At 41.9% G+C, this 27,424-nt stretch overlaps 2 protein-coding genes across 11 annotated transcripts in view; both read right to left on the reverse strand.

Annotated features, from left to right (window-relative positions):
* The window catches only part of LOC131193105 (zinc finger protein 268-like), a 95,573-nt gene that overhangs the window by 50,075 nt on the left and 18,074 nt on the right, over window positions 1-27,424 (reverse strand). For 2 of the 10 annotated variants that reach the window (XM_058172946.1, XM_058172933.1), the window contains one exon: window positions 4,172-4,563. The exons of 2 other annotated variants lie outside the window; for them this stretch is intronic. The gene's annotated coding sequence lies outside the window, so the exon portion shown is untranslated. Of the gene's footprint in view, window positions 1-4,171; window positions 4,564-16,911; window positions 17,263-27,424 lie in introns of those variants that run through there. 6 more of the 10 variants (XR_009153846.1, XM_058172937.1, XM_058172931.1 and 3 more) reach the window with 6 other exon arrangements.
* On the reverse strand, window positions 1,950-27,420 carry LOC131193138 (zinc finger protein 208-like). Its single transcript, XM_058173028.1, has 2 exons — window positions 25,292-27,420; window positions 1,950-3,714 (listed from the first exon to the last, which is right to left on the reverse strand). Exons 1-2 carry the CDS (start codon window positions 26,824-26,826, stop codon window positions 1,974-1,976), a joined length of 3,276 nt encoding a protein of 1,091 aa, XP_058029011.1. The 5' UTR covers window positions 26,827-27,420; the 3' UTR covers window positions 1,950-1,973.

The following is a 27,424-nucleotide window of genomic DNA, read 5'->3' on the forward strand; positions in this document are numbered from 1 at the left end:
CGTAGATTCCTGCCTTGATTATTCTGAGGCAGGCACCTAGTGCAAAATCCATGGAGGGCGCTACTTTGTAAAAAGCTGATCTAGATTCCTGATCTTGTTTTAGCCTGACTGAAGATCAGAACTGGTTTACATCCTGTTAGAAGAAAAATCCATATCCAGTTCCAAGCGGGAATAAAATGGAGGCTGTTTTATGAAAGGAGGTCCATTTATTGATGAGCAGAACCAGCCTGTGGTTCCAGGGCGGCTGACCAACTGGTTGAATGACTGGATGGATCATTATAGGTATAGGAAATTAGCATCCACCCCTCTCCTAGAAGAATGAAATATTTTAGGAAACATTAAAAAGGCAGAATATTATATTTTCAAGCCCCTGCTTGCCATACCTGGGAGGGATGGGGGAACTGCTGCAGGAGCGGCATGGCTGCAGCGGCTGACTTCCCAGGTGTTCCTAATGGCTTCTTGCTCCTTTGGCCAGCGTGCCCTTTTCCATCAGCTGACTGGCGCTGATGGGGATACAGCTGATGGGCAGAGGACTTGAACCCCATTTCGTAGCCTCTGTGGTTCCTAATGGCTGTGCCTGCACCAGGGTAGCCTGGGAGACCCAGGAGGAAGAATAAACACAGTCGGATGCTGGCTATGGGTGTGGGCTGGGCTGTGGGCATGCCTATGTTAAATCGGAGCTGTTTACAATGCTAGCAGTAGCTCCTAGGACTGACTTTGTATCAGTGATGGGTTTCAACCAGTGTTACCACTGGTTTGCTTTGCGCAGGTGCTTTGTGCACAAATGCCCGCTTCGCTTGCACGCACGCCAAACTTGTGCTCCACGCAAGCGCGTTGCATTTCAGAACAGCTGAGGTGCAGCAATCCGCTCTATCGCGCCTATCTGCTGGGCCAAAAACAAATGACTATAGGTAGGTATAGCATAGGGGCGGGTGGGAGGGTTAGGGTTAGCGTTAGCGTTAGGGAACAAGGAAAAACAGAATATTCCACCAAAGCACAAGGCTGATTGAACACCAAGTTAACCTTTTTAGAGAATGTGGGAAGTACACCCCAAAATGACAGTGCCAGAAACCTCACAGGACCAGAATATCAGAAAAAGGTGCCAAGAGACTCAAGCCAGCCCTTCCACTTTATGAAAGTCCCAGCCAGAACTGATTGAAAGTCTGGGTGTGCTGCCAAAAGCCATTAATGCTCCTTACTAGAAATAACAAAGTAAACGAAAAGTCTGAGCTACTGCCAGAGGACTACGAGGCAGATCCTGAAAGTACTCAAACCAACTAAAAATAACTCACCTGGAACTCCCCTTTTCCTCTTTCCTGACAGAATCCCAGGATAAGAAAGACAAAACCCCAGAAACAGGATTAACCTATTAAGGCAGGAAGACATAACTCAGAGCAATAATCTTAACTAAAGACACACGCAAAATCTCATCAAACCACACAAACTTCAAAGGGAAAATGACAGATCAAAAATGAAATTTAAGCCTTCTCTAAACTCATCAAGGAGGGCAAAAGAAGAATGGGATGACAGAGAATGAGGTGGCTGGATGGATTCACTGAAGCAGTAGGTGTGAGCTTAAATGGACTTCAGAGAATGGTAGAGGATAGGAAGGCCTGGAGGAACATTGTCCATGGGGTCGCGATGGGTCGGACACGACTTCGCGTCAACTTTTGCCTAATGTAGATTTCCTTGACATTCTCCTCTGCGTAAATTTACATTACTTATAGATCATTTGTATGGTTTCCTCCTGTGAGTCCTCTGGTGTTCACCAGCTCAAAATTCTGACTGAAACTTTTCCCACAATCAGGACATTCAAAGGGTTTCTCTCCTGTGTGAGTCCTCTGGTGTATCACCAGGCTGGAGTTCCAACTGAAACTTTTCCCACAATCAGACATTCAAAGGGTTTCTCCTGTGAGTCCTCTGGTGTTTAATCAAATTGAATTCAACTGAAACTTTTTCCACAATCTGGACATTCATATCATTTCTCTTGTGTGAGTCCTCTGGTGTTTCACCAGTTTGGAATTCTCACTAAAATGTTTCTCACAATTAGGACATTCAAAGGGTTTCTCCCCTGTGTGAGTCCTCTGGTGTTCCACCAAGTTGGACTTTTGACTGAAACTTTTCCCACAATCAGGACATTTTCCTGTGTGAGTCCTCTGGTGTTCCACCAGGATGGAATTCTGACTGAAACCTTTCCCACAATCAGAACATTCAAAGGGTTTCTCTCCTGTGTGAATCCTCTGGTGTTCCAAAAGGTGGGAATTCTGGTTGAAACATTTCCCACAAACAGGACATTCAAACGGTTTCTCTTCTGTGTGAGTCCTCTGGTGTATCACCAGGCTGGAGTTCCAACTGAAACTTTTCCCACAATCAGAACATTCAAAGGGTTTTTCTCCTGTGTGAGTCCTCTGGTGTTTAATCAAATTGGAATTCCAACTGAAATGTTTGCCACAATCAGAACATTCAAAGGGTTTCTCTCCTGTGTGAGTCCTCTGGTGTTCCAATAGGTGGGAATTCTGGTTGAAACATTTCCCACAAACAGGACATTCAAACGGTTTCTCTTCTGTGTGAGTCCTCTGGTGTATCACCAGGCTGGAGTTCCAACTGAAACTTTTCCCACAATCAGAACATTCAAAGGGTTTTTCTCCTGTGTGAGTCCTCTGGTGTTTAATCAAATTGGAATTCCAACTGAAACGTTTGCCACAATCAGAACATTCAAAGGGTTTCTCTCCTGTGTGAGTCCTCTGGTGTTCCAACAGGTGGGAATTCTGATTGAAACATTTGCCACAAACAGGACATTCAAAGGGTTTCTCTCCTGTGTGAGTCCTCTGGTGTATCACCAGGCTGCAGTACCAACTGAAATTTTTCCCACAATCAGCACATTCAAATGGTTTTTCGGCAGTGTGAGTTCTCTGATGGTTCACCAGCTCAAAATCCTGACTGAAATGTTTGCCACAATCAGAACATTCAAAGGGTTTCTCTCCTGTGTGAGTCCTCTGGTGTTCCACCAGGTAGCAATTCCGACTGAAACCTTTCCCACAATCAGGACATTCAAAGGGTTTTTCTCTTGTGTGAGTCCTCTGGTGTTTAACCAAATTGGAATTCCAACTGAAACGTTTGCCACAATCAGAACATTCAAAGGGTTTCTCTCCTGTGTGAGTCCTCTGGTGTTCCAAAAGGTGGGAATTCTGGCTGAAACATTTCCCACAAACAGGACATTCAAAGGGTTTCTCTTCTGTGTGAGTCCTCTGGTGTATCACCAGGCTGGAGTTCCAACTGAAATTTTTCCCACAATCAGAACATTCAAAGGGTTTTTCTCCTGTGTGAGTCCTCTGGTGTTTAACCAAATTGGAATTCCAACTGAAACATTTGCCACAATCAGAACATTCAAAGGGTTTCTCTCCTGTGTGAGTCCTCTGGTGTTTAACCAAATTGGAATTCCAACTGAAACGTTTGCCACAATCAGAACATTCAAAGGGTTTCTCTCCTGTGTGAGTCCTCTGGTGTTCCAAAAGGTGGGAATTCTGGCTGAAACATTTCCCACAAACAGGACATTCAAAGGGTTTCTCTCCTGTGTGAGTCCTCTGGTGTTTAACCAAATGGGAATTCAAACTGAAACCTTTCCCACAATCAGTACATTTAAAGGGTTTCTCTCCTAAATGAGTCCTCTGGTGTTTAAGCAAATTGGAGTTCCGACTGAAACATTTGCCACAATCAGGACATTCAAAGGGTTTCTCTCCTGTGTGAATCCTCTGGTGTATCACCAATTGGGAATTTGCAGTGAAATTTTTCCCACAATCAGGACAGTTATATGATTTCTTTCCTGTGGGCATCCTGGTGTATCACCAGGTTGGAATTCTGACTGAAAATGTTCCAACAATCTTAGCACATTCAAATGGTTTCCCCCTCCTGTGAGTCTTCTGATGTATCACTAAGTTGCCATGCTTGGAAAAGCATTTACTGCCTTGGGAGCAGCTATAGGGCTTCTCCTGTGCGAGTCCTTTCATGAAACACAAGGGAATTGGTTTAACAAAATTGTTTCCCACATTCACTTTCCTCCAGTGTGGATCCTGTTACGCACAATCTGTGATTTGCTATGTGTGCTTTTCCCACAATAGGCACATCTATAGAGCTTTTCTACCACTAATGTTTTTGAAGAGGTCAAAAATACCTGTGATCTTTTGTTGCATGGAGTTTTGATTCAAGCTACTCTTTTCTTCCTCACAGGGCAAGGCCTGCATTACTGTCTAGAGATCCGCATTATTGTCTACCTTTTGTGAATATCCAATTGTCTTTTTCCTCCTCACTCACCTCTACATATTTCTCTCTATTTCTGAATGGAAAAAATAATCTCCTTTGAACTTTTCATGTAATCTATTGTTCAATTCTGCATACTTTACTTTTTCCAGTTTGAAATCTCTTCTTGATTTTCTCCCCTTTGTCTCTCACCAGCTGGGGAGAGAGAAGAATTGAGTGCTTTTCTGAAGGCTCAATTTGCTTTCATTTTCAAAGTTGCTGGTTATTCTCAGTTGTCCAGAATGCTCTTATTGGTATCCTCTTCATCTGTAAGATTTAAATAAAAGTGTAAGTTTAAAATGGTTGCTTTATAAAATGGTTGCAGAAGATGTGAAAATAGTATAGGTAACAAGTAAAAAGCAAACATGCCACAATGTTGAAATAGCTTCTAATGTTAATTATGATTCATTTGACATATTGAAGATTACTGAGATCCAAGTTCAAATATACAATCATGAAATATACTTGTTGACTTGGGTCAATCACAAATTCTTCATACTGCAATTATTGGGTAGAATCTTTGTAATTCAGATGAAAGGTTTACGAAATATGCTATTTCTCTTCCATACTTTAAATGTTATATCTGAAACTATGGCAGATGGACATCTTTATGTTTATTTGGCAAGGGAAAAAACCAAAAATGAAACATCAATTATTGCAAGGTGCTAAGGAAAGAGGTTTGAGTTGGCCAGATTTGAAATTGTACTTTCATGCCTGTTGTTTTCTGGCAAAAAGTGTGAGTGACTCTCCAAAATAAGAGGTTCCTCTTTTTTTTGTATTGAGGTTTTTTTTTTCCAATAGAAACATACATATTTTGTGGACAGTACATTGATTAGGTCAGGTCTTTTTTATGCAACATTAACAATAATAATACCAATAATATGTGGAATTCTAATCTTCCAACTTCAAACAATACTAGTCTCATTTCATATTCCTTTTATATTTTCCCTTTAATTCATTTAAGGATAAAATTTCTTTGCACCCCACCCTGTGTTTATTATCCCATAGTAAATGTTGCCATTCAATATTTTAAAAACCACTCATTATTCCACCGTAACATCAATAATCTAAATGTATAGGATTATTAATAACACTGTGATGGATTGAATATTATAATATTTATTTATTTATTTGTTTATATTTCTATCCCGCCCTTCTCCCGAAGGACTGAGGGAGGTTTACAGCCGTATTAAAAACAATTTTTACAAACACTAAAATGATTTAAAATGAAATATTTAAATTTAGGCTAATTCCTTAAAACCCATTTAAAATTCCCAATTAAAACTATCAGGCCAGTCCTGCACGATGAAACAGCCATGTTTTCAGCTCGCGTCGGAAAGTCCGGAGATCAGGGAATTGGCGAATACCAGGTGATAATTCGTTCCAGAGGGTTGGGCCCCCCACAGAGAAGGCCCTCCCCCTGGAGGTCGCCAGCTGACATTGTCTAGCCGACGGCACCCCGAGGAGGCCCACTCTGTGGGAGCACACTGGTCGCTGGGAGGCCGTCAGTCACAGTAGGCGGTCCCGTAAATAGCCTGGTCCTGATATGGGCGATGGCCACCTTTTCTGGTGAAGGAGAAAATGCCACAAAGGATTAGAGAAACAGGAAGTATTTATTTAATTATTTGCGCAAATAGGCACAGACCTCCACTTGCGTGGAAAAACAAAATCTGAACACCTGGCATCACCCAAGACTATACTTTTATAGCTTCAGATACAGAAAGTAGAAAGCAGGAAAATACGAAATGGTACATAATTGGTTTACAGTTAACATGTCTATATATGGCAATTATCTTACACCTTAAGTCACCTTTCATGACATGAGACATCCTCTGACACGTGTCATTAATCACCTCCAGTATCCTATTCTTGTTCAGTACATTTCAGGGTTAAAAAGTTAAGAAGTAAACAGTTACAATATGTAGAAATATTCCCCTAAGTTTGCAACACACGCCTCCGCCAAGCAAGATAACTTCTGCTTTCACATAGAAGTAATTTTTCCATCAGCATTACAAACTTCTTACAGAATCATATGAGCAGTAAAGGTACATACAGAACTTATTGGTATTTTAGGGTTGTATAGATATTGGGGTCCCTTATCGGTCCCATGCCATGAAGTGCTTTAAAGGTGGTAACCAGTACCTTGAATTGTACTCGGAAGATCACCGGAAGCCAGTGCAGCCTACGCAGGAGTGGTGTTATATGGGAATCTCGATTTGCTCCCTCTATCACCCGTGCGGCTGCATTCTGGACCAGCTGAAGCCTCCGGGTGCTTTTCAAGGGGAGCCCCATGTAGAGAGCGTTACAGTAGTCCAGACGGGAGGTGACAAGGGCATGGGTGACCGTGCATAGGGCATCCCGGTCTAAGAAGGGATGCAACTGGCGATCAGGCGGACCTGATAGAAAGCTCCTCTGGAGACGGCCGTTGTTTGATCTTCCAACGACAGCCGTGCATCCAGAAGAACACCCAGATTGCGGACCTTCGCCATGGGGGCCAATGACGAGCCAACCACAGTCAGTGATGGAGTCAGCTGATTATACCGGGATGCCAGCATCCACAGCCACTCGGTCTTGGAAGGGTTGAGCTGGAGCCTGTTTCTCCCCATCCAGACCCGCATGGCCTCCAGACACCGGGACATCACTTTGACGGCTTCATTGGAGTGGTTTGGGGTGGAAATGTACAGCTGCGTATCATCAGCGTACAGATGACACTGCACCCCAAAACCACGGATGATCTCGCCCAGCGGCTTCATATAGATGTTGAACAAGAAGGGTGAGAGGACCGACCCCTGTGGCACCTCACATAGAAGGTGCTTCGCAGTCGACCTCTGCCCCCCCGCCAACACTGTCTGTGATTGGCCTGAGAGGAAGGAGAACCACCGAAAAACGGTGCCTCCCACCCCTAGCCCCTCTAGCCGCAGCAGCAGGATACCATGGTCGATGGTATCGAAAGCTACCAAGAGATCCAATAGGACCAGGGCAGAGGAACAACCCCTGTCCCGGGCCCTCCAGAGATCATCCACCAACGCGACCAAAGCCATCTCTGTGCTGTACCCAGGGAAGGCTTCTTAAGGAGGGGTCTCACCACCGCCTCTTTCAAGGCAGTCGGAAAGACACCCTCTCTTAAAGAAGCGTTAATAATTCCCTGGAGCCAGCCTCGTGTAACCTCCTGTGTGGCCAGTACCAGCCAGGAGACACGGGTCCAGTAAACATGTGGTTGCTCTCAACCTCCTCAGTATCCTGTCCATGTCCTCGGGAGCCACAGGATCAAACTCCTCCCAGCTGACAACCTCAAGACCTGCCCCCGTCCACCTGTCTGAATCTACCCAGTCTGTGTCCAGCCCCTCCCGAATCTGAGCGATTTTATCGTGCAGATACTGTCCAAAATCCTCAGCACGACCTTGCAAGGGGTCCTCCCTAGCCCCCTGAGAGAGAAGGGAGCGGGTCACCCTAAAGGCGGCTGGGCAATTATCTGCCAATGCGATGAGAGTGGCGAAATATTCCCATTTCGCCGCCCTTATCACCACTAGATAGGTCTGAAAATGAGACCTTACTAGTGTTCGATCAGAGTCGGAACGTCTGGCTCTCCAGACACTCTCCAGGCGTCTTTTCCGGCACTTCATCTCTCTCAGTTCCTCGGAAAACCAAGGAGCTGGTCGAGAACAGCGCCGGGTCAGAGGCTGCAAAGACATGACACGGTCCAAGGCCCCCGCCGCCGCCCTTTCCCAGGCGGCGATGAGTTCCTCAGCTGAGTCGTGGGCCAGGGCCTCAGGAATAGGCCCAAGCTCCGTCAGGAACCTCTCCAAGTCCATCAGGTGCCTGGGACGGAACCAACGTATTGGTTCCGACTCCCTGCGATGGGGATAGAGGGAGGGACTCCTCAGGGTGCCGTCCATCAAGCAATGTCGGCTGGCGGCCCCCAGGGGAAGGGCCTTCTCTGTGCGGGCTCCCACCCTCTGGAATGAATTTCCCCCAGGACTCCGTCAATTGCCTGACCTTCGGACCTTCTGCCGCGAGTTGAAGACATACATATTATTCGCGCAGGACTGGCATAGAAATTTTTAGTAGTTTTAATACCTGGATGTAAATTTTATGGGGTTTTTATGGTTTTAAATGGGTTTTAATTCTGGCCTTATATTCAATAAGTTTTTTAATTATTGTTTTATTGTGCACAAAATTATGTTATTCTGGCTGTGAACCACCCTGAGTCCTTCGGGAGAAGGGCGGTATAAAAATCTAATAAAATCTAAATAGGCGGTTTGAAGGTCCAGTCGAAGAAGAGAGTGATCCGAACATGACAAGGGTTGAACAACTAATTCCCTTACATCTAAATCACTCAGCCACTGTCCAGAGACAAAAATTAAGTCCAGCGTGTTTCCTCCAATGTCAGTGGGACCCTCAACTAATTGGATCAGGTCCAAGGCCGAAAGGAGGCTCTGAACTCCTGAGCTGCTGCCGACGACTCGCCCAGTTATAGTGCCGATGGAAAGGCCCTCTAGTGTACGAGCACCCACCTTTATCGGCGTCTCTGAACCTGTACTATCTGCGACGCGAGCACTCGCACGATCTGGCCCACCCTTTATCCCACCCTCCGAAGGGCTTTTTATACCACCCCAAACCCTTCATTCCCCTCCCTCCTCTTAAAAATCCCCTTAAAACTCCCCTTAGAAATCCCCTTAAAACACCTAATTAAAAATCCCCTAAGTTTCCTATTTTTAGCATGCCACCTCTCGGGATTCCAAAACCCGTCATCAAGGTGGGCCCTCGATAACGTGGAGGGCCAAACCTGCGAGAGGGGGGAATCTCGCAGGCCAAGAAGGTCAGCCGCTGAAAAAGTCCGTGTGATGAAAACCCGGCGGATAGTCCCATCCTAGCCGGTCGAGATGGAACCGCCAACTCTCCGGGTGGGAACAAGTTGATGGAAATCAGTCTCAGGAGGCAGATGGTATAGTCACCGCCTAGTCCAGTCACTCACCACCACAAACAACCCAACATCCCAACATCTCCACCGTAGCCTCGAAAATTGCGGCCACTAATTCGGCCGCCGATGGAAAACAGTCTGAGGTTCGGTGGGGTTCTATGGGCAATCTATGGGTGGTCTGTGGGGTGGGGGGAGTCAATCCATCAAGGGAATATATCTCAAGGTCCCCACCATTTCTAATCCTTAATATTTTAAATTCACAGTATCTTTTAGTACACTGTTCATATTAGTACTTCAGTTAAATTGTCTCATCTTAAGTTACCATCTACTAACCTAAACTTATTGGTGTTGTGGTGTTTTCCCATTTTATTAAAATATAAATATAAAATATTTATATATTTTATATTTATATTTTATATTTATATTTTAATATTAAAATATTATCGATAATCTCTTAGACTTTCTGTCAGCCTCCACTCCACTCTTCATTTACTTTTAAATGATTATATCACTAGATAGAATGTAAAATGTTTATTTCTGTATTATAAACTCTTAGGATCATGAGATGAATCATACCACCATCCGGGGTAAGGGAAAAGAGCTTATTATTAGTGTCGGCTGACATAACTGGGAGGAGGGGTGATTAATGATTGAGTATTATCAGCGCGCGCTTTCCTAACCGACACTGCATTCCTGAGTTGACTGACATCCAGAGACTTGTGGAAGAAGATTACCACGAGGGGCCGTGAAGGAGTTGGCATTGGACCAGACCAGCCTGACCTCCTGGAGGAGGAGGGACAATTGGGGGGATATGATATGTTTGCCATATTTTGTCTCAGTTCCAGCTTTGCTTGGCTGCTAACCAGACTGTAAAAGTAAAAGTACTTGTTTCCAATCCAAATGGAGTCAAGGTGATTTCTTTCCTATTTGCCGTCGGGGGTAGCCTGACATTAAGCTGGAACTCTCCCATGTCTACCAACCAGGATTGCAATCGCAATACCGGGGGGGAAGAAAACCCAAATGTGATGGAAGGACTGCCGCCGGCTGAGCTGGGGGAGGCGTCCGGAGGAATTTTTGCTGACACTTTTAACCCCGAGCTGGAAGTTTGCAGAGCTCGGTGGATTGAGCAATTAAAGCTGGAAGAGGAAAGGTGGGAACCAAGTGCCGAAGAGTTTCAGCCTGGAGTAACAAAAAGAGAAAAAGAAGGGACGGTGAGACTTTCGGATTGGCAAGGAGAGAGAGAGATAAGAGACAGACGCCAGCTGGAGGAAGCCTTTCGTCTTTTCCGTGAGGTGAAAGTAAGGCTAGCTGTTCGCCAAAGGTATGAATCTGTTCAGTCCTCCAAGGGGAGGGAAGAGGAAGAAGAAATTACAAAGAGGCCCGTTAGAGGTGATTTCCAGGGTGGTGAGATTCCTGAAGAGACGGAAACTCTCCCCAGAGGAAGCTGAATTGATGGGGGTTGGCGCCACCTGCTGACCATGCAAGGCCGCGCAGGGGAAGGAAAAAGCCAAAAATTCCTCCCATATTAGAAAAATTTGATGGAGATGCGAAGGAGCTGGAATTGTTCCTGGCGATAGTGAATGACCACATGTTAGACTGGGGGGGAGATTACTGGTCACAGGCAGCACAAGTTAGAGCTGTGACCCACAATTTGACCGGAAGAGCAGCTGCATGGTTTGTGTCCAGAGAAACCACTCCCCTACTGCAAAATTACGAGCATTTTATTACGGCACTAAGGAGGAGGTTTGAGGACCCCCTGGCGGAGCAGAAAGCCAAAGGTCGAATGAAAACATACTCATCTATACAGAAACTATGGAAGAACACATTAAACTAGTAAGAGCAGTTCTCAAAAAGTTATTATCTGCTGAACTGTATTGCAAGCTATCCAAATGTGATTTCCATCAAACCAAAATAGACTACCTAGGATATCGCATCTCGGCTGATGGGTTAGAAATGGATCCAGGAAAAGTGAAAGCTGTTTTGGAATGGGCCCCCACGCACACTAAAACAGCTCCAAAGTTTTTGGGATTTGCAAATTTCTATCAATTCATCCCTCCTTTGCTCAAATTGCTTTACCAATCACTAACCTCTTAAAACTAAAGGAGACACGAAACCCAAACCATCATTACCCTCGAATGGACAATGGAATGTCAAGCAGCATTTGAAAAATTGAAACGACTCTTTGTCACGAACCTATTTTAAAGCACCCTGACATGGATGTTCCTTTTGTAATACAAGCTGATGCAAGTGATGTAGCAGTCGGAGCCGTCTTGCTCCAAAACAATGCTGATGGTAATTTACAACCCTGTGCTTTCACTTCTAAAATTGACTGAAACCGAAAGACGATGGGCTATTTGGGAAAAAGAAGCATTTGCAGTTCATTGGGCTCTACGGACATGGAGACAATTCTTAGAAGGTTCAAATCATCCTTTTGAAGTTTGGACTGATCACAAAATCTGGAAGCGCTAAAGACTCCTAGAAAACTTTCACCTAAACAAGCCCGCTGGGCTCAATATTTTAACCGCTTTAATTTTACTTTACAGTATATTCCTGAGGAAAAACTTCTAGCAGATGCTCTCTCACGCTTACCCCAATACAATTGCACTCGCCCGAGGTGGTTCAACCAATACTTCCTGCAACAGTTGGCGGCCCCAGCAATAACTAGAAGCCACTCCAAAGCTGACCCTCACTCCCAGATGAACTAACCAAATCGTTTAAAGAAGCTTTAAACACCGATGACTGGTACTTAACTCATTCCCATGAATGCACACTCCGTGATGGACTAGCTTGGATTGGAACAAAACTATATGTTCCTCTATCACTCAGAGAAACCATCCTACAACGATGCCATGATGCCAAGATGGCAGGGCATTTTGGATTTGTGAAAACTTTGCATCTTCTTAAAAGACAATTTTGGTGGCCAAGTCTTAAAAGACATTCAAGCATATGTCAAGTTGCCCGGTCTGTGCATCATCCAAAAGACCTCCGGAAAACCTCCTGGACTACTACAAACGGTAGCCAGACCAGGAACCCCATGGAAAGAAATATCCATGGATTTCATAGTGGAATTACCTGAAAGTTCAGGCAATACTGTTATATGGGTAGTGACTGACCTTTTCTCCAAACAAGTCCATTTTATTCCATGTTCAAAATACCCTCCTCAAAGACTCTAGCAAAGTTGTTTGTACAACACATTTATAGACTTCACGGAGTGCCTGATCGCATCATTTCAGATCGAGGAGTTCAATTCACTTCTAAATTTTGGAAAGAATTTTACGACTCATTGGTTCCGCCAAGGATTAAGCTCCTCCCATCATCCTCAAACTAATGGAAGCTGTGAACGTCAACTCTGTACTAGAACAATATCTCCGATGTTATGTTAACTACCAGCAAGATAATTGGGCTGATCTCTTACCTTTTGCTGAAGTTGCCTACAACAACTCAATTCATAGTAGCACGGATTTACTCCTTTAAAATAGCTTCAGGCCAAGATTTTGTTCCTATCTCGAACTCCCACAAGGAAGAAACTACTATTTCCTCTTTATCAGAATGGATAGATCAAATACAAAGCACATGGAAAATGACTCGCAAGGCGATCGACGACGCTCACCGTGCGCATAAAAAACAAGCAGATAAAAAAAGGTCCCCTGAGAACAAATATCAAGTAGGCGATAAAGTTTATCTTTCCACCAAATATCTTCAAACCACTCAGAAATCTAAAAAACTTGGACCCAAATATGTGGGACCTTTCCCAATAGTAAAAATCATCAACCCCGTGACAGTACAACTAGATTTACCAAAAACACTTAGGAGAATCCACCCCGTTTTCCATGTCAGTTTGCTGAAACCTGAACACACATCTACTTTCCGTCCTAACCATACACCCCCTCCTATACCAATTCTCATAGAGGGAGAACAACACTTTGAAATAAAAGAAATTTTGGATTCAAGAAAACATAGAAATAAAATTCAATATCTTATTTCTTGGAAACACTTCCCGTTATCCCAAGCTGAATGGGTGAACAAAGAAGATGTTCATGCCTCGGAAAAAATAGCACAATTCTATAAAAAATATCCTGACAACCCCTAATTTCTTTTTTTTCTTTCTAGGACTGACGCCCTTGTTGCAGGAGGGCCGAATGTCAGCCTCCACTCCACTCGTCATTTACTTTTAAATGATTATATCACTAGATAGAATGTAAAATGTTTATTTCTGTATTATAAACTCTTAGGATCATGAGATGAATCATACCACCATCCGGGGTAAGGGAAAAGAGCTTATTATTAGTGTCGGCTGACATAACTGGGAGGAGGGGTGATTAATGATTGAGTATTATCAGCGCGCGCTTTCCTAACCGACACTGCATTCCTGAGTTGACTGACATCCAGAGACTTGTGGAAGAAGATTACCACGAGGGACCGTGAAGGAGTTGGCATTGGACCAGACCAGCCTGACCTCCTGGAGGAGGAGGGACAATTGGGGGGATATGATATGTTTGCCATATTTTGTCTCAGTTCCAGCTTTGCTTGGCTGCTAACCAGACTGTAAAAGTAAAAGTACTTGTTTCCAATCCAAATGGAGTCAAGGTGATTTCTTTCCTATTTGCCGTCGGGGGTAGCCTGACACTTTCTAAAATTCCATCATTTATTGATTTTTTTGGTCAGTCTTTTACCTTTTCCTCTTGGAATCTTGTGTCTGTTTTGAAATTTTTTGTGTCTACTAAACTTTCCTTTCTAGTGTTTTTTTGCCTTTTTCTGCTGCATTTTTGAACATCCATCCACAAACTTCCTCGTTTTTTTAAAGGGGTTTTTCTGTCTTCTCTCTGTACCATTGTAAATTGGGATGTTATGTATTTGTCTTCTATTTATTAGTCTCTTCTCTTTGTTCCTAACTTCTTGCTTCTCATTTTTACTCTCCCCTTCCCCAGCTTTTTCCAGTTTCTCATCTATTTCTTGAATATTATGTTCCTCTCCCCCCCCCCCCCCCCGTTATTGCATAGCTTCTACATTCTACATTCATTTCTGTAACTTTAAACAATTCCTTTGTCTCTGTCATTTCTTAAGGATTCACGCAGACTTTTTAACATGCACAATATTTCTTCATATATTTCTAGATCCATTTTATAGTGATTTAATACAGCTTATACAAAGTATGTTTCTATTATTCCAATATCTCAATATTTAAGAAACTTCTATTTAATCAAGTTATATCAATCCCATAGTTATATCTCCAAAATTTTATTTCATAATAATTAACAGCCTTATAGTTCCCCAATTATGTATCTCCCAATTGTCAAAATTTTAAAGTCTTATTTCCTTCTTCTCTCTTTTCTTCTGACCTTTTCTTCTTTTGCCTTGTAGAATATTCTATTAAATAACATTAATAGTCCAAATTAGTCCAAATTAATTACTAAATTCTTCCAGTCTTTCCTATCCATAATCCAAGTCAATTTTAATAATATTTAGTTATTTGCAAATTAGTTTCTTTTGTAACTTTTCAAAAGGAAAAAAAAACTACGGAATGTTCTCGAATTTTCCCAGTCCTCTTCTAACAACAGAGTCAAAGTCAGGCCATTCACCAGATGTTGTTACTTCTTTTTCTGCGTATCAGACTTCGTGTGTATTAAATTAGCTTTTATTGAATATACTGGGGCTATACACCTTCTCTTTCTCCAGTAGATGGCTCTCTTATGCCCAGATCCAAGGTACGCAATCTGTCAAAAACTGTTGATTGTCGGATAAATCCAAGAGGTTTAGAAATTCAAATAAATAATTTCGCCCTAAAGTCGTTTTCAAATTATTTGGACTTTTTTTCCACAGTCTGTATTTTTAAAGCTTCCCTTGGGCCTTTTTCGCCTTTTCGTTTCCGTTTCCCCCCCCCCCCATCCATGTGTCAATTTGCCGCTATTTTAAGCTTAGGAGTTTTCTTTTCATATTCTTTTTGTTATTGCAAGCCATTAAAGTAAATGTTGGTAAATATCTCATCCAATTTCAATGTTCTATCCATACACCACTCCTGCACAATCTTGGTTCCAAATTGTCCTGGCTTCATGGCTGCCATCAATGGGGGCCGTGCCTGCTGTCGTTCGGGGAGAGCTTGTTTGGGACCTAACTTGCAGATTCCTCATGGTCAGCAAAGTGCCTCTCCTTCCTTCATCTTCCTTGAAAGGAGGTTGTGACCCCGAAGGGTCTCCTGGCAGTGGTTACCAGCTGGATTTTCGTGTGACTCGGAAGAGCTGACTATTTTCCAGATGTTCTCACCGCGGTTGCAACCCAAGGTCTAAAATAAGAGGTTCCTTGAGCTTGACAGACATGAATAAAGATTTTGATGGCACAGTTCTTTATGGTATGATAAGGTTAAAGCTAATGTTGATTTTAATCATCACTTTGTTAGACATGGCTTCCTCTTTGGGTGTCTCCCCAGGAGGTTTTTTTAGAAAAGAAATGGTGGCGAAGCCAGACTGGTGGACTTATGGTTAAATAATATCATTCAATTATTGTGACCCTATCCTCAAATATAAATAGGAGTTGGAATCAGAAGGATGTTTGCCTTTGATTTATATATTTACAATTGAAAGAAAGATTTGAACTAGACAAAAACAGCTATCGAACTTGAACTTGCAGAATGAGTATGTAAAGCATTGTATGATTCAGTGGGCAAAGAACTTTGGATGTAATATAATGCTTGAACAATGGAAAGATATAACAGAATTACAGAGTTGGAAGGGATCTTGGAAGTCTTCTAGTCCAACCCCCTGCTCAGGCAGGAAGCTCTAGACCAAATGATTTTATGATGTCGGTGTCTAAGATTGAAGAAATTCTCAAGAATGTATAAAGGCACCTTGAATGTTGGAAATGTAAATAAGAGATTTTATCATTTATGGTGGACATGTGACAAAGAAATATTGGAGTAGGATTCACATCTTAATACAAAAGATTCTTAAAGAAAATATAAAGATAAAACCAGAAAGTTTGCTTTTAGTGGATAAAGAACTTGAAAAAAATGAAACTTTTCTCCCTTCCTCTTTTTCTCCCATTTTTCCATTATTTTTATTTCTTCTTTGCACTTCTGTATTTCACGTTTTGATGACGTGTAAAAAATAAGTTCTTAGCACTGTAAAGGGCTATTATGAAATATATCTAGAAGTACTGGGGATGGACCATTGTGCTAACTTTAGAGATGTGAAGGCTTTAATTGATAAAATGATGCCTAAAAACTGCAAGATTTGAAGCACCAATTTTGCCATGGAAGTCCTCAGTTCCAAGTAAGGGAAGAAAATACTGTCCACAACCACTCTGGTGACATTCCTATTGAAGCAGTCCTCACTTACTGACTGCATTTGGGACTGGCATCTGTGTCACTAAGCAGCCTAATCAGGAAGCATGAAATCACATGGCAGCGCTAATTTAAATCTTTAAATCTTAAAGCGACCAGTGGAAGGGCTTGTCTTCCCAACTTATGGGTGCTCCTCATTGGAGGCTCCGAAGAAGATACTGGACAGCCATTTGTCTGAAATGGTCTAAGTCCTCATGCTTGAGCAGGGGGTTGGACTACATGATCGCCAAGGTCCCCTCCGACTGTGTTTTTCTATGTTCTATTCTCTATTCTAGTTGCTTCTCTGCTTCGACACTGCGGAGGAAACCCAGCAGCCTTTCCTGCTCCCAGCCTCTCCTCCAACCGGTGCTCCACTCACCCACCAGCTGCCGCTTCGACTCTTGGAAGAGCCCAGAAGCTCCTCGGCCACCTCCTTCCTCCCGTGAGCGATCCGCTGGATCCTGCACTCCTCTCCCCTCCCTTCTAGCAATGCAGTACTTGATGGTTTTAACTCCTTAAAGCTCAACCCCACATGCCTCCACTTACTGTAGCCACGGCTTTCTAGGCGCCGACGCTGCCCATCTGACCGCCATCTCCCGATAGGAGGGGGTAAGACAGGCGCCTCCCGTCTCTACCTAGGAAGGCGTTTGCAAGACGTTTCCACCGATTCCATGCCATCCAGTCATTTTCCACTATTCCGGACATTATTCTGGCTGAATAATTCATGAAGTTCTTACAGAATAAGTGTTGGAAGGGACCAATTCTCCAAGCAGGGGAGCCTCTGCTATTCCGGACAAATGGCTCTGCAGTCTCCCCTTAAAAACCTCCAGTGATGGAGCAGCCACAACTTCTGCAGGCAAAACATTCCACTGATCAATTCTTCTCACTGGCAGGAAGTTTCTCCTTAATTCTCGGTTGAGTCTCTTTCTGATATGTCTCCCTCTGTCCATTCTTGTCCTACTCTCAGGAGCTTGGAAGAATAGACTCCCCCCCTTCATTTCTGTGTCAGCCCAGCTCAATTGTGGTTGCATGTCAAGGATTACTTGTAGTATCTTTTGATCTACATTCTTGCACAGCCTCAAGAATTGCTCTGAGCAACCTTCCCAATTTCCAGAGGACGTAGATCTCCGCCTTGATTATTCTGAGGCAGGCACCTTGTGCAAAATCCATGGAGGGTGCTACTTTGTAAAAAGCTGATCTAGAGATTCCTGAACTTTTTTTAGCCTGACTGGAGATCAGAACTGCTTTACATCCTGTTAGAAGAAAAATCCAGTTCCAGTTCCAAGCTGGGAGTAAAATGGAAGCTTTTAAAGAAAGGAGGTCCGTTTATTGATGAGCAAAACCAGCCTGTGGTTCCAGGGCAGCTGACCAACTGGTTGAATGAGTGGGTGGATCTTTATAGGTTTCTGTGATGCTGCTGGGGTTGTGCAATGTAGTGAGCTCTGTCTTGCTATTCTAATGCTGGTGGGTTAATCCTATTATGTCCTGAAAGGTCATGTCCTGTTAGATCCCAGGTGCTTTCAGAAGGCTGATTTCTTCTTTTGAAGAGGTTTCTTCTCATTCAAGCTTCTTCAGCTCTGAGAGGATAATGTGGAATGGAATCCTGTCAGAGCTGAAGAAGCTTCTTGATGAGAAGCAAAACATCTTCAAAAGAAAAAACAAACAAACAAGAAAGTCCAGTTGCCGCCTCCACACCTTGGGACAACCATGACAAACCCACTGGCACAACCAATGGCTACTTTAGGGGTAGTAAAGTTACAAGGGAAACAGTTGTCCAGTTTAAAAATGTCCAGACGGCAGTGCTGAAGCAGACCATCCCTGAATCTGAGAAGAATGCCACTCAAAACAGATCCAGTTTAGCCATTCTAATTTTTTATCTCTGGATAAAGAAATGTCATTCTTTCATAGAATTTAGGACTGAGATAAATAGCAATGCAACAAATTAAGAGGCAGAAGCATATAAAAAATAAAATTTATGAGGAAATGAAGCTGAAGAAGACAGATTGGTTATAGAGGTGTAGAATGCAAAAGAGATAGATTACAGGTAGATTTAACAATTGTAGAGTGTGACAAACCCACTGTATGTGAAGAAGAATTGAGAAAAGGGCTTTGTTATTACAATTTTATTAATTTTAGTATTAAACTTATTCACTGCACATTTGGCAGTTTGAGACCATTCTGAGTGCCTTGCCCTAACATTCATACCAGCACTGACGCTACCCAATTTTTTCCTTGTCAAAAGCTATTGATAGTTCTTACATTAAACAATGCATTATTAGAAATGAAAAGATTTTCCTCCGTTCAATTTTTTCCTCACATCGCCACCACCAAGTGGATACAATAGATATGTCACTATCACTCAGCAGCCATCCAAGAAAATAAGATCAAAGCAGGAGTTGCTAATAAACATGGAAATCCTATCAAAGCCAGGATCCTTTTTCTCCTCAACTCAATATTCCTACAGCTCTTCTCCATCAGATTCATCTGCAAGACAGAATAGCCTTTTAATTTGAAAGTTTACATTGCTATTTTCATTGGGCCTTGTGCCTATCTCTACTCCTCACTCACCTCTAGATATTTCTCTCTATTTCTGAATGGAAAAATAATCTCCTTTGAACTTTTCATGTAATCTATTGTTCAATTCTGCATACTTTACTTTTTCCAGTTTGAAATCTCTTCTTGAGTCTCATGAAGCACCACTTGAAGGCAAGATGTTCCATTGGTTGATTGTTCTCACTGTCAGAAAGTTCCTCCTCATTTCTAGGTTGAATCTCTCCTTGGTCAGTTTCCATCTATTATTCCTTGTCTGGACGTCAGGTGCTTTGGAAAATAGCTTGACCCCCTCCTCTATGTGGCAGCCCCTCAAGTATTGGAAGACTGCTATCATGTCTCCCCTGGTCCTTCTCTTCACTAGACTAGCCATGCCCAGTTCCTGTAACCGTTCTTCATATGTTTTAGTCTAAATAATCTGACCATGTATGACCTAGACAGGACATGAGAAACAATGTCAGCTGTCAATTCTGTGTTTCTAATGAGGTGCTCTGTCAATTGAGGATTTTACAGCTGAAGTTCTGTTATGGAGGTTTTAAATGCAGAAATTTTATTCTTATTTTAGTTTGGTAAATGAATAGTTTTTATATTGTTCTTAACTAACATATGATTTTTATATTGTGAATAATTGAGAATTATACAAATCAAATTAATAAATAAATAAAAATAAATAAATAAATAATCATCCTGTTAACTCTCCTCTGCACTTTTTCTAGAGTATGGAAGACCAAAACTGGATGCACTACTCTAGGTGTGGTCTTTCTAGGGCTTTATAGAGCGGTATTAGTACCTCACTTGATATTGATTGTATCCCTCTGTTAATGCAATTTAGGATTGTGTTGGCTTTTTTAGCTGCTGCTGCACACTGCTGGCTCATATTTAGCTGATTGTCCACTAAGACTCCAAGATCCCTCTCACAGTCACTACTATTAATCCTGGTTTCCCCCCGTTTGTATGTGTGCTTTTGGTTTTTCTTACTTTAGTGTAAGATTTTACTTTTCCCTACATTGAATTTCATTTTGTTAGATAGGGCCCAGTGTTCAAGTCTGTCAAGATCCATCTGGATCTTGAGCCTATCTTCAAGGGTGTTAGCTATTCTTGCCAGCTTAGTATCATCTGCAAATTTGGTGAGTTCCCCTTCTATTCCCTCATCTAAGTCGTTTATGAAGATATTGAAGAGTCCTGGGCCCAAGACAGAACCTTGTGGCACCCCACTGCTTACTTCTCTCCCTGTAGACTTAGACCCATTAAGGACTACTTGTTGACTACAGTTTGTCAGCCAGTTGCTAATCCATCTGGTGGTGAAGCTATCTATCTCACTTTTCTCTAGCTTACGAAGAAGTAGGTTGTGGTCTACTTTGTCAAATGTCTTGCTGAAGTCTATTATGCCCACAGTATTTTGCTGGTCTACTAATTTAGTCACTAAATTGAAAAATGAAATAAGATTGGTTTGGCATGATCTGTTTTTAACAATCCGTGCTGACTGCTAGTTATTACTTTACTCATTTCTAGGCGTTGGCAGATCTGTTTATTATCTTTTCCAGTATCTTCGGAGTATTGATGTTAGGCTGATTGGTCTGTAGTTTCCTGTGTCTGTTTTTTTCCCTTTTTTGAAGATGAGAACCACATCAGCTCTTTTCCAGTCCTCTGGTAGTTCCCTGGTGTTCCAGGATTTTTGAAAGATGTGGTGCAATAGTTCTGAGATGACATCTGCCAGCTCTTAGAGAACTCTGGGATGTAATCCATCAGGTCCTGGTGATTTGTATTCATCAAGATCAGACAGGTGTTGTCTTACTATTTTTTTTGCTTATTTTAACTTTTATTTCCAGTCTGTTTTTTACAGTTACGTTTCTGGTAGGTTGGGCTATAGTTTCTTTTTGTGTGAAGACCAATGCAAAGAATGAGTTAAGCAGCTCTGCTTTCTTTCTGCTGCCTGTTATTTCCTTGCTGTCTTCTCTCTTTAGTGGACCGACTGTTTTCTTGATTTTTTTTCCTTGTTATTTATATGTTGGAAGAAACGTTTTTTGTTATCTTTGACTTTTGTTGCAAGTCTTTGTTCATTCTGAGCCTTTGCTTTCCTGACTTTGTCTTTGCAGATTCTGGCTATGCGTCCTATGTCTCCTATTTGATATTTGAGTTTGCCTTCCTTCTCATCCCTCCTTACTTCATTATTTGTCTTGCTTTCTAGGGTTTTTGTTTGGAATTAGGTCCTGGAGAACCTAAAGACTGGTCACCCTACCCCCTCAATTTTAGTTTAAACCTGGGGGAACCAGAAGCATCATGGCAAGACTGGCTGGAAAATAGCGAGCTCTGATGAGCTTCACGAAAATCCAGGCAGACAAACCGCTGTTGGAGGGGTCTTCAGACTGGAACCGTTTTGGAGGGACAGTAAAGAAAGAGAGGCGCCTCGGAAGACCAAGAGGAACAGGCAAGTTACTTGAAGGGTTAGAGGCAGCTCTTTGATCCAGTGGGAAGGGTGGTGGCCATTAAAATGACCACTTAAAGCTGGGGCAACTGGACTAAGATCTGTGCAGGAGCGATGTCTGAATGGAGTATTGTTACCGGGTGAGTGATTGGCCAACTCACAGGTAAAAAGAAATCTTTTAAAAACTTAAAAGAGGTCCCAGCATGAAATAAATGGCTAATTGGCACTTGGAAATTTTAATTAGAGGGAGAAGACCAAAGAGGAAGTTAAAAGACTAAAGCCCCCCCAAAAAAAACTTTCTATCTGGACTTAAAATTGGATTTGGAAAAATTAAAAATAATGCAAGAAAAAGAAAATCGAGAGAAAGCACTCTTTAACAATAAAAGGAAAAGAAATTGAAGAGAAAATACTTTGTATGTGGATTTAAAAGTAATACTTTGTTGCCTGGTGAATTGTGGATTGGACAGAGACATCTGCTGGTGAATTGTGGATTGGAAAAAGACATCTGCTGGTGGAAAGAAAAGTACTACAACGACTGTGGGAAATTTTAAGGAATATTTGTTTAAACAGCTGGATCCTGACTTTGAAAGGAAGTGCAAAAAAACAAAGCCTTAAACTGGAATGGTCTAGACAAATATTTGAACTGGATATTACTTGGAAATAAAAAAAAAGAGACATTACATGGACTTTAATTTTAACTACACATAAACTAAACTAAAAAAAAATTGAATTGACAATATGGGAGTATGAGGAACTAATGGAGATGTTTAAGAATGTGCGTGAAGCATTTAAGGGTAATAAAGAAGCGGAAGCCTGCTTAGAATATAAAAAAAAGGAAAAAGAAGAATATAAATGAGAAGCAAGAATATACACTGAAAGGAAAATAATTGAAGATAAAAAGGTAAATAATTACACTGGGATTGACAGTGAATAAAAAAATGGATAGGGGAGAATATCCCCCAAAAAAGAAGGGAAGAGAAGGAAATGGGAAAAGACTGAGGGGGAGAATTAAGACGGTAACAATTTTAAAAATTAGAGAAAGGATTCAGGGGAAAAGATACAATAAATAGAAAAAGAAGAGGAGGAAAATAAAAGAATGGAAGAAAAATATTAAAAAGTGGAATTTTGGAGAAACCAAAAGAAAATGATTAAAAGGGGAAGAATAATGGACAGAAGGAAGGAAATAAAGCACTTATTAGTTGATTTAAGGGAACTGTGTTAATAGTAGAAATTGTATGTAAGAAGCAAACAAGAAGAAATATATTGTTTCTTATAAAATGGATCAGCAGATGCAATATGAAATGTAGACTGGTTTAAATGTCAAAATAATTGAAATTAAGATATAAAATTGAAATGCTAGTAAATGAGGAAAATAATTAATTGATGTTGGAACTAGAAATTAGGAACTAAGGAAAGAAAGAGGTGGAAGGTTAATTTAGTTAAAAGGTTTCAATGTAAAAATGGAATAAGTTGAAATATATTGTTAATAATTAAAAAATGTGATGGGGATTTCGAGAAATATATTTAATAAGTGGAGAAAAAATTGGGGTTGCCCGGATACCATTGTGGAAAATATTGAATTGAAAATAAATACAACAATGGGGAGAGAATGGAAGGAGGAATAGAGGGATAGAAGGAGGGGAGAATGGAAGAAGGAGCGAGAGGAACAGAAGAAAGGGAAAAGGAGAGGAAGAAAGGGAGGGGAAACGAGTAGGAGAAAAGGTTAGAAAGGTTAGGAAGGAAGGAGGAGGAGGGGAAAGGAAGGGGAAGTAGAGAAGGAATAGGAGAGGAGGAAAGAAGAAAGTAGAAGAGGATAGAAGAAAGGAGGGAAGAGAAAGAGAGGAGAGAAGAATAATTGTTGTTAAATAAGGGAGATGAAGTGGTAGAAAGGCAACCTCGAACATGCTTAAATTTATTAGGATGAAGACCGAATTAATCTGAAAGTTAAAAGAGAATATATATGATTAACAATAGATAAGATAACTAATTGAAATAATGTTAAGAAATTAGGATTTGAGGGCGGATGGTGATGCTGTTGTATAAGATATGATATGGTCAATACTCCGTTCATAAAATATGTGGGTGGGTGTGAAAGAAAAAATCAATAAAACTTGATTCAAAAAAAAAAAAGGTTAAAGTTCTCCTGATAAGTCGAGAGTCATTTTCCAAAAACATTCTTCCAGTCTTTGTGAGATGCAACCCATCCCTTGCCAAAAGCCCATCTTGGAGATAGTAGACCATGGTCAGAAAAATCCAAAGTTTTTTTGGCGACACCAACCCTTTATCCAGTGGTTCCCTTCTAGAATTCTTTGTTCTCTTACTGGATGTTGTCCTTTCATTGGCAGTACAGATGAAAAAACTACTTGTGCACCTAAGTCCTTGAGTTTCTTGCCTAGCTGCTCATAATCATTCAATATTGTTTTCAAGTCCTTTTTTGTGTCATTCGTCCCTACATGTAGTAGTAGAAAGGGGTAATAGTCTGTTGGTTTTATTATTTTGGTTAGGTTTTCAACCACATCTTTGATTTTAGCTCCAGGGAGACAACATACCTCTCTGGATTGACTGTCTGGTCTACAGACGGCAGTTTCCCTTGAGAATTGAATCTCCTATCACCAACACTTGCCTTTTTTTTTCCTAGGGAGGTTTGTGGTATTTTTCTATCTATCACATTTGGTAGTGGTACTTTTTAAGGGACATTTGATGGTGCTTCTTCTCTATGTTTTCTTCTAGTGAGAGTCCATGATATCAAGTGCTTAGCACCAGTGGGGCTGCTTCAGACTGGGTTGGTTTGGACAGGGGTTTGTACTAGGTTTGTGTTTCTTTCTATGAGTAACATGTTTCCATCTGTCTTTTTCCACTAAGGCAATGATGGTTAACCTTTTTTTGCCGTCACGTGCCAAAAGCGTTGGGAGCATGGGGGGGGGGGGTCACGCACGCATGTGCCCACATGCAAAATTCAATGTGCCCTCCCCTCGCGCATTCCAAAGTTGGCAAAAGGGCCATTTCTAGCCTCTGGAGTGCCTCGGGGGGGGGAAGGTTGATTTCACCCTCCCCAGGCTCCTAGAAAGGCTCTGGAGTATGGGGAAAGTGAAAAACAGGCCTTCACCACCCCCCTGGAGGCACTCCGGAGGCTGGAAACAGCCTGTTCCCTGACTTCCAGTGGGTCTGGAAAGCTCGAAAATCAGCTGGCCGGCGCGCAGATGCACATCGGAACTGAGCTAGGGCAATGCTCGCATGCCCACCAATGTGGCTCCGTGTGCCACCTGTGGCACGTGTGCCATAGCTTCATCATCACAGCTCTAAGAAGTTGTTTGGTCATTATTATGTTCAGTTTGGGCATATTCTCTTTTCAAGGTTTGGGGTTTCTCATTTCTCACTTCTGGGATATCTTTCAGTAAAATAAATCAGGGCAAAACTTAAATAGTCAATTTCTCACCTACACTACCAATGACAGATCAAAAATGAAATTTAAGTCTTGTCTAAATCCATCAACTTTTGCCTAATGTGGATTTCCTTGACTTTCTCTCCTGTGTGTAACCTACATTACGTACATATCATTTGTATGGTTTCCCTCCTGTATGTATCCTCCGGTGTCTCACCAGCTTAAAATGGTGACTGAAACTTTTCCCATCATCAGGTCATTCAAAGGATTTCTCTCCTGTGTGAGTCCTCTATTGTTTCGCCAGGTCAGAACAGTAAGTGAAACTTTTCCCCCACTCTGGACACTCGTATGGCTTCACGAGATCAGAATTACAACTGAAACTTTTCCCACAATCTTGACATTCATATCGTTTCTCTTTTGTGAGTCCTCTGGTGTTTCATCAGTTTGGACTTCTCACTGAAATGTTTCCCACAATTAGGACATTCAAAGGGTTTCTCCCCTGTGTGAGTCCTCTGGTGTACCACCAAGTTGGACCTTTGACTGAAACTTTTCCCACAATCAGGACATTCAAAAGGTTTCTCTCCTGTGTGAGTCCTTTGATGTTTAACCAAACTGGAATTACAACTGAAACGTTTGCCACAATCAGAACATTCAAATGGTTTCTCTCCTGTGTGAGTCCTCTGGTGTTCCACCAGGTAGCAATTCCGACTGAAACCTTTCCCACAATCAGGACATCCAAATGGTTTTTCTGCTGTGTGAGTCCTCTGATGGTTTACCAGCTCAGAATTCTGACTGAAACTTTTCCCACAATCAGGACATTCAAAAGGTTTCTCTCCTGTGTGAGTCCTTTGATGTTTAACCAAATGGGAATTCAAACTGAAACGTTTGCCACAATCAGAACATTCAAAGGGTTTCTCTCCTGTGTGAGTCGTCTGGTGTTTCACCAGGCTTGAATTCTGACTGAAACCTTTCCCACAATCAGGACATTTGTACGGTTTCTCTCCTGTGTGAATCCTTTGGTGTGTCACCAGGCTTGAATTCTGACTGAAACCTTTCCCACAAACAGGACATTCAAAGGGTTTCTCTCCTGTGTGAGTCCGTTGGTGTTTCGCCAGGTTGGAATTCCGACTGAAACTTCTGCCACAATGAAGACATTCAAAGGGTTTCTCTCCTGTGTGAGCCCTCTGATGGTTCACCAGGTTAGAATTCTCACTGAAACCTTTCCCACAATCAGGACATTCAAAGGGTTTCTCCCCTGTGTGAGTTCTCTGGTGTACCACCAAGCTGGCCCTTTGACTGAAACTTTTCCCACAATCAGGACATTCAAAGGGTTTCTCTCCTGTGTGAGTCATCTGGTGTGTAACCAAATTGGAATTCAAACTGAAAAGTTTGCCACAATCAGAACATTCAAAGGGTTTCTCTCCTGTGTGAGTCCTCTGATGAATCACAAGGCTTGAATTCTGACTGAAACCTTTCCCACAAACAGGACATTCAAAGGGTTTCTCTCCTGTGTGAGTCCGTTGATGTTTCACCAGGTTGGAATTCTGACTGAAACTTCTGCCACAATGAAGACATTCAAAGGGTTTCTCTCCTGTGTGAGCCCTCTGGTGGTTTACCAGGTTAGAATTCTCACTGAAACCTTTCCCACAATCAGGACATTCAAAGGGTTTCTCTCCTGTGTGCGTCCTCTGGTGTTTAACCAAACAGGAATTCCTACTAAAACGTTTGCCACAATCAGAACATTCAAAGGGTTTCTCTTCTGTGTGAGTCATTTTGTGTATCGCCAGGCTTGAATTCTGACTGAAACGTTTGCCACAATCAGGACATTCAAAGGGTTTTTCTCCTGTGTGGGTCCTCTGGTGTATCACCAGCTTGGAATTTGCAATGAAACCTTTCCCACAATAAGGACAGTTATATGATTTCTTTCCTGTGTCCATCTTTAGTGTATCAGCAGGTTGGAATTATGACTGAAAGTTTTCCCACAATCTTAGCAAATTCAAAAGGTTTCCCCCTCGTGTGAGTCCTCTGATGTATTACCATATTGCCATGCTTGCAAAAGCATTTACAGCAATGGTAGCAGCTATAGCTGTGTGGGTCCTTTCATGAACCACAAGGGAGCTGATCTAACTAAATCTTTTCCCACATTCGGAGAATTTGTATGGCTTTCCTCCAGTGTGGATCCTGTTATGCATAATATATGATTTGCTATGTGTGCTTTTCCCACAATAGGCACATCTATGGAGCTTTTCCACCACTTATGTTCTTGAAGAGGTCAAAAATACATGTGATCTTTTGTTGCATGGAGCTTTGATTCAAAGCTGTTTTTTTCCTCACAAGCAAGGCCTGCATTACTGTCTACCTTTAGTGGCTATCCAATTGTCTTTTTCCTCCTCACTCACCTCTAGATATTTCCCTCTTTTTCCTAATGGAAAAAATAATCTCCTTTGACCTTTTCATGTAATCTGTTGTTCAATTCTGCATACTTTACTTTTTCCAGTTTGAAATCTCTTCTTGATTTTTTCCCCTTTGTCTCTC

The sequence above is a fragment of the Ahaetulla prasina genome, chromosome 2 (assembly GCF_028640845.1).
Source record: "Ahaetulla prasina isolate Xishuangbanna chromosome 2, ASM2864084v1, whole genome shotgun sequence".
In the NCBI taxonomy this organism is placed as follows: domain Eukaryota; kingdom Metazoa; phylum Chordata; class Lepidosauria; order Squamata; family Colubridae; genus Ahaetulla; species Ahaetulla prasina.